The sequence below is a fragment of the Cryptococcus neoformans genome, chromosome 2 (genome assembly GCF_000149385.1).
Source record: "Cryptococcus neoformans var. neoformans B-3501A chromosome 2, whole genome shotgun sequence".
Lineage (NCBI taxonomy): Eukaryota > Fungi > Basidiomycota > Tremellomycetes > Tremellales > Cryptococcaceae > Cryptococcus > Cryptococcus deneoformans.
Window position 1 is genome coordinate 192,619 of NC_009178.1, and position 12,382 is coordinate 205,000.

At 51.9% G+C, this 12,382-nt stretch overlaps 4 protein-coding genes across 4 annotated transcripts; 1 reads left to right on the forward strand and 3 right to left on the reverse strand.

Annotated features, from left to right (window-relative positions):
* Positions 1–693: 693 nt before the first annotated feature.
* CNBB0680 (hypothetical protein) lies at positions 694–3,059 on the forward strand (the record flags this gene model as incomplete). Its single annotated transcript, XM_772401.1, has 3 exons — positions 694–904; positions 958–1,909; positions 1,967–3,059. The coding sequence occupies 3 exons, from the start codon at positions 694–696 to the stop codon at positions 3,057–3,059; spliced, it is 2,256 nt and encodes a 751-aa protein (XP_777494.1).
* A 942-nt stretch (positions 3,060–4,001) lies between these two features.
* Positions 4,002–7,192, reverse strand: CNBB0690 (hypothetical protein; the record flags this gene model as incomplete). The annotated part of the gene is made up of 6 exons (XM_772402.1): positions 4,002–4,046; positions 4,149–5,387; positions 5,469–5,665; positions 5,765–5,880; positions 5,943–6,047; positions 6,105–7,192. The coding sequence occupies 6 exons, from the start codon at positions 7,190–7,192 to the stop codon at positions 4,002–4,004; spliced, it is 2,790 nt and encodes a 929-aa protein (XP_777495.1).
* Positions 7,193–7,596: 404 nt separating this feature from the next.
* Positions 7,597–8,405, reverse strand: CNBB0700 (60S ribosomal protein L26; the record flags this gene model as incomplete). Its single annotated transcript, XM_772403.1, has 5 exons — positions 7,597–7,671; positions 7,747–7,860; positions 7,920–8,003; positions 8,063–8,175; positions 8,354–8,405. 5 exons carry the CDS (start codon positions 8,403–8,405, stop codon positions 7,597–7,599), a joined length of 438 nt encoding a protein of 145 aa, XP_777496.1.
* Positions 8,406–9,474: 1,069 nt separating this feature from the next.
* CNBB0710 (hypothetical protein) lies at positions 9,475–12,184 on the reverse strand (the record flags this gene model as incomplete). The annotated part of the gene is made up of 3 exons (XM_772404.1): positions 9,475–10,624; positions 10,701–11,032; positions 11,099–12,184. The coding sequence occupies 3 exons, from the start codon at positions 12,182–12,184 to the stop codon at positions 9,475–9,477; spliced, it is 2,568 nt and encodes an 855-aa protein (XP_777497.1).
* Between the last annotated feature and the right edge of the window lie 198 nt (positions 12,185–12,382).

Genomic DNA, 12,382 nt, shown 5'->3' on the forward strand with positions numbered 1-12,382 from the left:
AGTTGAGTGTCAGCGAACGATCTCGTTCGAAGGGTCAGTTGCGATTTGGTATTGTTCTCAGTACCACAACTTTCATGGCTTATGTTATACTGAGCTATGTTGTTTGCCAGTAGAGGAGTGGGTGCCGAGTATATGCATATCTTTGAAAGCAGGTTGTCGCTGAAAAGGACGAAAGACAGCAGAAGCGATAGAACAAAGACACTGTTGCAGTGGTGGAACTTGGCTTGGCCGCTGGGAGCCGATTTTTTCCCTGTTTTTCACCTCATAAAAACCCCCTCCCGCCCATCCAAAAATCTTGTTTCGCCATCGAAACATCTCTCAACCCCATCCATCGCATCAATCTCGTCGTCCACGTGTATAGCTAGTCAAATCACGAACAGGTTCGTTCGATTTCCATACGATATTAGCGGCGCGGTCGAAACAACACCCAGCAGCCAATAGGAGTGCAGATTTTAACAGTGCCACACAACGACTCCACTCTTTGTGTCTTCCCATCCATTTCATTCCCATCTACACATCCACCCTCTTTTCGGTCCATCCATCTTTTCATCCAGCCCCTTTCGCCAGCAACGGGTGTGGAGAGCAGATTCACAAGGCAGCAAATCTCGACCGGTCGATTTCGCGGAAAGGAAGCAGATTGATCCCTTCTGTTGTTGACCTGTTTGGTCCCGTCGACATCCACCCACACATTACATGGAGGTACCCCCTCCAACCTATCAAGGACAGTCCTGGCAACAACAAGCTCAAGTATACCCTCAACAGCAGCAGTATCGCAACCACAGTGGAGTAGAAGCTCAAAACCAGGGATTCGGGAACGATATGAGCGCGTCGAGTGTCGTTGTACCGGCGCCGGCACCTGTGCCAATGTATATGCAAGGGCGGTACTCTAGTCACTGGGCGCATGGTGAGTAGCTGTATGCATATGGGACGTATCAGGGCTAATGATGTTGGATGTAGGTCGCGTAGCCCAGCCTTTTAACATGCCTGGTTCTCCGCAGGCAAGCGCGCCGATGGCTTCCCCGGTTAAAAAAGCCGGGCAGCTCGATCGCGGGCATTCTCGTTTTCAGCAGCTTCTCCAGCAAAAGATTGCTGCTGAGCAGCATTTGGAGTCTACAACTTCGGTGACTGCTTCAGCTTCCCAGACGCCTCTCCAGCTGTCAGCCTCGTTTGCCCAGATGGATGCTGTCGATACTGTTTTCCACAGAGAGTTTGCCAGCAGGCATTGCGTCGGATCTGACGGACAGGCGATGGCTACCGTGGTGAAGCAGGAGCCAGACCTACCTTACACTTCCCAGCCGCCTCAACAATCGAATCCATACCCTTACGACGGTGCTATCGGTGTGCAGGCGTCTATTCCAGTTGGAATTCCAGGGATGTACGGCGGTCCTCAGTTTGCCCGTTCATCTCAGCCACCTTCCCAGCGCAATCTCTTCATTGGTAATTACATCAACCCTCCTCCACCTTCCAAGTCCTCTAGAGGGTCCATGCACCGCCTGCAGCAGTCAGCCGAAACTCATGCAGAATGGTCATCATCAATCCACGTCAAGGTTGAAGACTCGTCTTATGAACAGGCGCAGGAGCCCGTTTTACCCGCCCCGATGACACAGCAATCTGTCCAGATGCCGGCTCAAGGCGTTTACTATTCTACAGGGGGCGAAGTACCTACGCTCAATGGCTTGACCGGGGATGGAGAAGGATGGGCGAATGGTGATGGTGGTGCGGGTGATATTGGAGGAAATGGTAGTGGCGGTGGTGGTGATGGTGGAATGGGCCAAGATGGGAGTGGAAGTGGGAGTGGGGGTAGTGGAAATGGGGATGACGGGGATAACAAGGGCAGGGGTAACGGTACAGGAGGTAAAGGAAAGAAGCTTGCGTTAGCCTGTCATTTCTGCCGACGTCGAAAGCTCAAGTGAGTCTTATCTTGTTTCTCACTTTATAGCTTGGCATATTAACGTCAGCTTGCCAGGTGTGACGGCCGAAAACCACTCTGTGAAACATGTGCCAAACGCGGTGAAGTCTGCACTTGGGATGAAGCCGTCCGCCGGCGTGGACCAGGAAAAGCCACCAAAGAGCGCCGCGAGAAGGCTGCCCGAGAAGCATTGGCTGCAGGTTTAACCAACGCCAACTCAATCGGTGCTCGATCATCAAGCTCTGGTGCTGGACCCAGCTCACTCTCAATCCCATTGGGCGATCCGTCGCAAGGCGTAGGAGCTTCAACAGGTGTGGACATCCCGCAAGCGTTAGACCCTCATTTGGGCCTTGAAGAAGGGCATCATGCGCACCACCACCATCGTCATCCAGGCCAAGAACATGATTCTCATGATCACATTGAACATCATGATCTCAACCAACAAGGCGAACATCACCCCCACCATGCCCAGGGACACGAGCATGATACCTTGCAACACCAGCTTGATCTTGATATCGATCCGACTTTGATAGCCCTGAGTGCTGTCATGCCGGAGACCCTTGCTGAGCTCGAAAAGGTCCGAGAGGACCACGAACGCGCGCAGGCTCAATCCCACGTCGGTGCTCACGAGCATGGACATGAACACCACACCCATGGAGGGCAAGGGAATGGGCATGACGACCTGAATGGAGATGAACAGCAGGAACGCGATACGCGAGCGGCGCTCGCGCACCTTCAAGCACATAGCGAGTTTCCATCGCATGGCACCGAGCTCGTCCACGACGAATCTGAGAATCATCAACTTGCTGTTATCGAGCATGCCCATGCCATACAACCACTAGCTGAGCCTGTCCATCAATCAACAGATGAGATCGCACCAGAGGGAGAAGATGTGGATGAGTTCCATGGTATCTCAGATATACCAAGAGCAGGTATCTTGGCCGGTGAGATCTCGTCAACAGCTGTACCTGAAGAAGGGTCAACTGAAGAAGGGTTCGTGGCTGGCCAGAAGCGGAGTGCGGAGGTGGATGTGCAAGGAGAGAATGAAAATGTAAAGAGGTTCAAAGTGGAAGATGGGAATGAACTAATGGGCATCAGCGAGGACGCTGGGTCTTTGGAACAGATTGGAGGAGAGAAACAAGGGCACTGAAGCAAAAACGGAAACCAAAACAAAAAAGTCTAGAGAAACTGATAAAGGGGCGAATGTGGGATGAACACTTGAGACGGTCCATGTATTTGTGGGGCGTAATTAAGAGGCCGATGACTGGTAATACAGCACAGGAGAATAGACTGAGGGATCAAGTAATCGTTTCTGGGCTCAGGTTTTGTATTAGATATACTTATTCAGATGGAAAAATGAATCTTTGCGATAATTGGCTCGACTGTTCGTCTTTTTATCTTGCTCCAAAACTGCTATCGTGGTAATTCTCATCACTTGACGACATCCTCGTTCCCTGATGCATGACTGCGTATCAAGAAGCCCCACATGTATGCACCATCTTGCAAAAAGGAAAATTTGCGCACAACGACTATGTACTACATCATACCCAGATGCAAAAACCCATTGATCAGATCATTCCATAGATAGATACACGTCCTCTCTCCTGAGCATTTTTCCTTCTATCACCTGGATGTCTTTCTCTACCAACATCCATTCAGTTCTAACCAGTTCCACCGTATGCTCTACTACCACTATGCCCCTATTATCACCATGCACACAAAAGAATAACATTGCTGATAAAATCCCAACGTCTCAAACCCCTTCCAATCCCAGTACATTCTTCTACTTCATAACCCATCCCATCTTAATAACCCAAAAGCTGAAAACCCATTCTTTGCTTGCTACACATGTATCTTCGACAAGAGAAGAAGAGAAGAAGTTGTTTTTGTTAATTTATGATGATTATTTTTTCGGTTCAGAAACTCTGGCCACCCAAAGGCGCTCGCTCTAGCGCCATCATACGACCCCGAAACAAGAAAAGGAAAGACCGAAAGAAAAAAGAGGGAAGATATAGTTGAAAACCCGACTATGCGTCGTGTACAAATCGTCGTTTTTCAAGAAGACCAATGCAAATTGAGGTTGATGAAAGCTCTAATGCTGGAAAAGGTCATGGAACACTGTCGGAATCTCCGCAGACTATACGTACCCATTTTCATCAGTCGCGGTTTTTTCTGGGTTTACAATAAAAAAAAGGAAAAAGGTGGGGAGAACAGGGGTTGGGAGAAAAAGGAGACATACCTTGAATCGATAAGCACATTCGGTACTTCGGAGCATCTCCACATCACCCCCTGCAGCTTGTACAAAACTGACAATTACTCCATTCACCTGCCCATTTTGTCCCTGTGCTTGCCCTTGGCTTCCTCCTCCTTCACCTCGTCCCTCTCCACGACCTTCCCCTCGACCTTTCTTCCCTCCTGAAGCTCCTCCACCACCACCACCACCACCCGTAGCAGAAGCCGGTGGTACAGCCGCCGCGGCCCTCTGCGCATAACCTTCTACACTCCTCGGTAGATCAAAGTTGATCACCAGCGGCGACCAAGGTACCTCTGGCGGTTTCACATTCACATCAAACACCACCAAAAACCTCGGTCCGCTACCGGTAAGCGAGAGCCTCCATTGTTGCAAGATTACCTTTTTCTGTGCGTTTGGCATCTCGGGTGTGAGGTAGAGTGTTTCCCAGTTGCGGGTTTGGAGTTTGTAGACAACGGCTTCGAGCATGGCGAAACTGCCGACGTGGATGATGGCTTGCCAGAGGGGGTAATCGTCCAGAATTTTGACGAGCATGTCGAGTTTATACTCTTTCGCTCTTGTTTGTTCCTCGCTCACTTGCTGGGAGCTTTTACCACCTTGTTGTTGACCGTGCTGGATGCGTCCGGAACCGATCGTGCCCGGACCAAGCTCTACAGAGGCGGGCGCCGCACCCGATTGCTGTGCGCTACCGGTGATGGTCAAGTAGACATAGGTGTGTTTCAGGTTGACACCGGGTGTAACGGAGGAAACGGATTCTTGAGAGTTGGCTCCCCCTTCGCGGCGGACGAGGACGCGGACGGGGTCACGCACCTGAAGAGACTGAGAAAAATTGATCACGTCCGTAGGAATGGTATTGGAGAATAAACACGTTTGTCGTTCGATACCGTTACCGTTCGTACCGGCGCTCGCCGTCGATTCCCCTCCTGCTCCCGCTCCAGCTCCAGCCGCACTTGCACCTGCACCAGAAGGTCCCACCGCACCCTGTCCAGGAGCACCGAATCGTGAAGGGTGATGAGAAGCATTAGGATTCGGGAACGGCGTTTTGCTAGCAGGGTTGAACGGCGAATGCTGGCCCGCGTCGTATGGGCTTGCAAGCCCGGGAGAGAAGGGGGGTGGTCCACCAGGGGTGAGCGCACCGCCCAAGCCGCGAGGAGGAGGCAAATGTTTGACAACGTTCAACACGTTTTCGTACAAGTTTCGAGCAATGAGCTGGTCGACTTCATCAAGCTAATTTGATTTTTTTTGTCTCACAATCAGCCATTCTTTGTCTTTTAGAAAAAAAACATACGAAAAAAAATTGGGACTTACGATCAACAGTCTGACTTCTCCTCCACCTAGTCCACCCCGCGCAGTCATAACCTCGCAAATCTTGGCGGGTGTACCGACAAGAAGGTGAATCTGATCTCTCTGCATCTGCGCGATTTCGTTTTGGACGTTGCTGGATCCCGCCGCGCCAGCTGCAACAGCTGCGCGGATACCTATCGGTCCACCCACACCTCGGACCACTAAAATGATGGATGTATCAAGTCAGTTATTTACCATTTTTCATTCCAACACCTGACATCCTCGTACAGTGGTAGGAAAGATGAATGAATGACACTTACGTTTATGGCATTGCATAGCTTGATCAACGGTTGTGGTGATGATCACCACCGCTGGGCCGACATAAGGCCCAGAAGGAGGCGGCAGACTCTGGCAAATATGCAGCGCGGGAATGACGCTATTGCCATTGTTGTCAGTTGTTTCGCTCCCTGGCAAAGAGTAAAAGAAAAAGGGACGTACTAAGAAATGATTCGTTCAGTAGTGGGAGGAGCTTGGGCGATAATGTCGGAACCTTTAATCATAAACGGCAAAACCCTTGTTTGGATCTTGTTGGGAGGACCGATTCTACCACCTTCATGTCAGTATCAAAGCAAAAGCAATATGAAGACTGTCATTGCTTACCCATACTTGGAGATTGACCTCAACAGATCGACTTTCAAGTTCAAATGCTCCCATTTACTCACGACAATCCCCCCACCGGGCACCGCCGCTCCTCCGGGCGTAGTCAGCCCATCCTTCTGCCCGGACTGGACTTGCTGCTGACCACCGGGACTGGGCCAGTCCCTACTCAGCGCACTAGGTCCATGACTATGGAGGCCATGACCGTGTGCAAGCTGGTGCTGATGCCCATGTGCACCCAACGAAAGGTGGCCAGGCGATAGATGAGCATGTCCGTGACTGCCATTATGACTAAGTCCATGCCCATGACCATGGGCGCCCCTCCCGTCAGCCAGGACAACAGAGCTGGAGAAAGATCTGTTCATCCCCGGGCGATTCGGGTTGGGAGATGGAGCGCGGGCGAAAGACATGGAAGAAGCGTTAGCACCGCTCACTCCACCCGGTTGGGAGTTTGGCATTGTCAGCGGACCATTATTGCCGAGGAAGCTGTCAATTCCGCCAGACGGCAGACGGGGTACGCCGAGGGACAAAGGTCCGGGGTGTCTGTCGCCGCCAAGGCTGGAGGAGCCAAGCTGCTGGGCCGGCTGCTGCTGCTGCTGTTGGGGCTGTTGCGGTGGTTGCGGGTGAAGAGGCGGAGCGATGGAGGAAGACGGCTGGCGGGTAAGAGACTGCTGCTGTGTCTGTGTGTGCTGGAGGCGCTGGAGCTGGGCGACGGAGGTGGAGAGGGCGGTGATCTGCTGTGTGAGGGCGGAGATTGAGGGGTCGGCTTGCTGGGCGGGGGGGGCGCCGGTCGGGGTCTCGGGCGGGGCGGAGAGATAGCTGTTGGGCGGGGCGGAGAAGGCCGAGGAGGCGGTGCGCGGGGAGTCAGAGTCAAAGGGGGAGAAGAGGGGCCGCTTCGGGGGGGAGGGGGCGGGGAGGGTGCTGGTGGTGCGGGCGGGGATTGCTGAGCGCACGAGGTCGGAGAGGGTGGCTACCTGGGCGGAGAGGGCGGCGACCTGCGCCTCCGTGCGGGCGAGGCGGGCGAGGAGGGCGAGGTACGCGTCGGAGGACTCGAACTCGGGCGGAGAGGGCGACATCGCTGGCGGGCCCATGGCGGGGGAGGGAGTGGTGGAAAGAACGTGGAATACGTAAAGAAAATGCGGGACGACAAGAGGAACGCGATCGCCGAGGCACTTTCAGGCACCAAATCCGCCACGGAATCTGGACTGAGCCGCGCACAGACCACCGCACATCAAGATGCACCGTGTTTATGTAAATGGAAACTGTATGCGAGACAAGCAACGATTCGACCAGACTGCCAACCGCCAACTGACCACAGCTGCCCTGCGCACATTCTCGCGTGGAATACGAAACGGCGTTATATTCACTTTCCATGACCTCGCACGCACACGCTCAAACGACAAGCTCAATGACCAACACAACTCATCAAAACACCCATACTGATGCCATGAAGAATAGTACATCCTGCCCTCAACCACTAACGAAAGCTGGATATCTACTCGGCCATCTCGACGTCACCAGACTTCTTGCTGCCCTTGCGCTCGAGGATGGCTCGTCGGTCCTTGTCGAGCTACCATTTCCATGTCAACTGCAATTCAAGAAACTCGGGGAGAAACGTTGAGAAAGAATGGGAAAAAAAACTAACCTTGAGGGAGGTGATGACAACGTTGGAGGGGTGGATGCCAACAGGGGAAGTAGCAGCGTTGCTCTTCTCAATGTGGACTCGGTCGACGTGGATGACCCACTTCTTCCTGTAGACCTAAAGACAAAAGTCAGACCAATCCATCTCCCTTCCTGAACTCTCAACTGTCTACCAACCTGGGTGACCTTGCCCTCTCGGCCCTTGTACTTTCCTCGGACAATCAAAACCTCGTCGTCCTTCCTGATGGGGATGGATCGGGCCTATCAATTCATCATTCATCAGTACACCGTATCTGAACACAAGGAGCGACCAAACTCACGTTGTGCTCCTTTCGGAGCTCCTTGGACAAGGGGGAAGACATCAGCTTCCTCTTGAGGCCGGAAGGGGCAGAGAAGTGCGCCTTGCGCGACTTGCGGCGGTCAGAAGCGAGGCCTATTCATTCAGAAGAGTTAGCGTATGTCCAAGGCAACACGTCAAGACATCTGGCTTGGGCAGGGTCGAGGCAGAGCAGAGTAGAGCAGAGCAGGCAGGTGCTTCAAGATGGAAGAGAAGATAACAGTGGCACGAGCCGTCTCCGAGACATCTTGTTGAGCAGATTGTCAGGACTGACGAGGTCGTACTGCTTGTCCATTGACGCTGAATCCTTGATTGGCAGGCAGCATATTGTTGAAAGCTTGCTGCTGTGACTGCACGGGCAGGGTGCAAGTGTTTCGGTCGATTTGTCGGAATTTTTTGGGCCCCCCACGGCTTCCCATCATGCCTCCAAACCTCTCACACTCGTTATCCCTCACATTTCTACCTTTCCTTGCTGCTGAACACCAATTGTTGAAATACCATTGCCGAGTCGTACCACACCCCGCGAAGCACCATCGTGTGCTACCCAACCCTTGCCTAACACACTTGCTCGCTCGCCGTACTCATGCCCCCACAACCCACACCCAATCAATGTCTTGAACTAAGAATGACTCACCCAAAGAAGACGCCATTTTTCCTTATTTGTCGAGAAAGAATTTGAAGGTTAAAGGAGAGAGAAAAGCCAAAAACCTGGAAAATGCAACAAAGTCTCCAGCCAACTGCTCCCCCTTCTCGCGCATTTGCAGCAAGGGCCTCGCTGCGTACGAAACCCCGGCGATACCAGCCAAACGGCGATTTACGGACATTTGCCAAAGCGGGTAGAATGTGGCGCGACTAGCAGGAAGGAAGTGAGGGAGGGGGAAGAGCTTAACGCCGATGGAACCGATAGCGGTCAAGACCGAACTTGGACAAATAAAGTCCATCATCCTTCCGGTTCCGCCTGTCGTTGGAGTTTTGCCCACGCACTACTGGCATGCATTTATTATTCCTCCTCCTACGTATGATGTAATTAACAACAGTCGAACATTTGAGTGTCGACCGCATCTTCCGTACTTCTATTCCCTCATTCTCCGCTCTCGTCCTCTCCGGATGGCCCAACATAACTATTGACCCCATACTGGATGATGATATTATTGGATGATGACGGACTGTTGTCAGAACATCATGATACCGTGCGTTACTTGTCATTCGCTGCGGTACCTTTTGGTCATCTTTCGAGCGTCCATCTTCGGAATACCATTAAAACCTTTCAAATACATTACATATGAACAAACAAATGCAACATCATACACCAAGAGATAACCCAAACCTATGTAATATTGACATAAATATGATACAAATAGCGTATTCACCCTGCGCATCATCCCCTCTTGCCATTTATCCCCAAACAACGTCCACCAGTCCCCCACCCCACACATGCCCATCCCTCAACTTCCCTCCAGAACCTTCACTCCCCTTGGGCTGCACCCCTATCTGGATTATATACGTGATCGCAATCTCGGGGGTGCTGAAGCTCTGTATAAGCTTTGACTTTAGGTCTGATGATATACCCTCGGGTTGTCGAGGGTCTTGCCCGAATGGGTTCAGGTGGTGCTCATTTGCGCAGTTGGTAGATTGAGAAGAATGATTGGAGCGGAGGGTGAGGAGGCCGTGTAGCTGAATGTCGGTGGCTGAGAGGGATGAAAGTTGCGTTTGGGTAGATGAGGTGGATGCCGATGCAGTCGAGCTGGTGTTGATATGGGAGTCATGGCCACCGGGAGATGATGTATTGGTCACACATGAAGACAGAGAGTGCTCCGCTATAGGAGATGAGGAGAGCAAAGTATGATCAGTTCGGGGTGAAGATGCAAAAGTTGGGACAGTCCTGGATGCGGTTGTGGTTGTGGTTGTGGATACAGGACCTGACGGTGTTGAGCTTTTACGTCGAAATACGGATCCCACTTTTCCATCTACAAATGAAAACTTTCTTCCACGGCCTTGTTCTGTCCCACCGGCTTGTGAAGATGGCGTAGCCACCTGTCCGGGTCCATCACCGGACGATGCTTTCCTCCTCTTCCCTCTTACCCCTTTCTTCTCCTTTTCTTTCTCCTTTTCCCTTCTCTCTTTCTGTACTTCTCCCAAATCCACTTTCTCCCCTCCATCTTCCCATACAAGCACCTGACTCGGTATCTCACTCTTCCGTACCTCTCTACCACTATCAACCCTCACAGTAGCCACACGCTGAAGCCGCACGATAATAGTGCTTTCCCGCGGGTCGGTAAAGTTCCTCAAGAACGAGCCTCCGGCTGGATGGTAAAAACGGAGGTGGAAAGGGATTGCCGGTGGTAGAGAGTTGCGGGGGATGTAGAGTATCATCGGGGAGGGAAGTAGAAGGGTGGCTTGGACAGGAGTAGGATCGGAGGATGAAAGACCACCGTTGAGAGGGATCGTTCGCCAACCGGGATTAAGTTGATCATCTAGCATGAGAGCACGTAACCGTCTTGGAGAGATGTAACTTCGAGGCTGATATACTATTGGAACCGTCAATCTGTTGAGTTGAACCAATCATATCAGCGCCGTACACTTCAACTTTAGAGCAAAAAGGCTTTTTTTTGGTGACTCACTCTTCATTCATCCTCCAGCCTCCCTTCCTTTTCACCTTCACCCTCAGCACATACTCAACCGCCGCTTGCAAACCAAGCTGCAAGACCTCACACGTCGGCGGTAGATCAATATCGTTGCTTTGCCAATGTGTTGTGGGCATCTGGATCTCAAAGGGGAAGGTGGTACCAGGTTCAATGAGTAGTTGGCCGTCTTTGGTGTGTTTGAGATGTTGCTGTTCGGTGGATTCGGAGGGAGGTGGGAATAACGTAACGGCAGAGCGGCCGAGGGGGTGAGTATCCATCATGTTGTACTGTCCTCTGGCGTAAAATACGGTTTTGACATATCCCAAAATCTACGATTACCCGTTAACTTTTAAACATTTTTTCACGCTGCCCGCACGTCAAAATGACAGACTCACTGCTACCTCAAGTCCCACAGCGTGGTCAATCCCTTTCACGACTATACTCCCTCTTACTATCCCTGCTCTTCCTATCTTGATGAACAAGGGGCCCGTATTGTTCGCATTCAATCGTCGAGCATTGGTACTCGTAATCGTCAAGTTCAACTTCTTACCGCCAGTCATTACACCAGATCTCTCACCAGTGACTTGATTGCTTTCTCCAGTCGCATCGGGTGTCTGAGAAGGTATCGGTAATGGTACAGGGCTGGCTGCCTCTTCTCCGTCGAAAAGAGAAGGGTTGAGTGAGATGGCATTGAAGAATGCCGATGCCGGATGGTCAGGCGAAAGGTGAGCGGTGGAGACTAGCATCAACTCGTCCGTCCTCACTTCTGGACTGTAAACAGGTGGTAACAGTGCTCCGGCTGGAGGACTCAATGTCTCGAGCACAGGAGGTTCCACTATCCCATCGGACACAGGTGTTCGGTGGTCTATGCCAGCGAAAGTGAAACGACGATCGGCACGTGCATTTTGAGGTGGTAGAAGAGGTTCTTCTTCATCACTCCCTGTGTCATGTCCTGCTGTGTCATTCACATGAGATTCTGGCTGTCCGCCTTCCCCCCTTTCTCCACGGAAGTCATCCGAGCCAAAATATTCTCTCATATAGGTATCTTCCCACTCATCCGATATCCTGTCTCCTGCAAAGAATGGGGAGGATATTCCCTGGGTCAGAGCCGATTCATAAGTGGGTATAGGCGCCGCAGTAGCCTGACTCTGGGCTGGGGTCGAGGCATTAAGAGTGTACCCAGGAAGTCTATCCTGTTCGCTCGCAGCATTGTCAATGCCCACTGGTTCGCTTGCCCGCCTTTCGACAGGAGGCGGTGATGAACACAACGGCGATGGGGGGGGTGATATTCTGGCACGACCTCTTCCTTCGTGAAACGAGAAAAGGCCGGGTGAGAAGACGCCATTCTCCGGTATAAAGGGCCCTCCGAAAGATGGGGCTGATGACAAACGATGCGATGCGCTAGAAGTGGGCGAAATGAGTTCTGATGAAGGTGCTTGGGTTGAGGAACCTGAGCGCGAGGAACGGAAGAAAGAGACCATAGGTTTGCGGTACAGTGATAGCGCAAGGAACGAACTTAGGTGGTAGAAATGCGATATACTACAAAGCGAAATGGGTGGGAAGAGAAACGTCAAGACAGATGAGGTTCTCAGGCTGTTTAAACTTCTGAAGACCTTGTGAATCAGGGAGTTCTCAAGTCTCGAGTCATACACCGGTTTAGTAAATCGTCGCCACTTTGG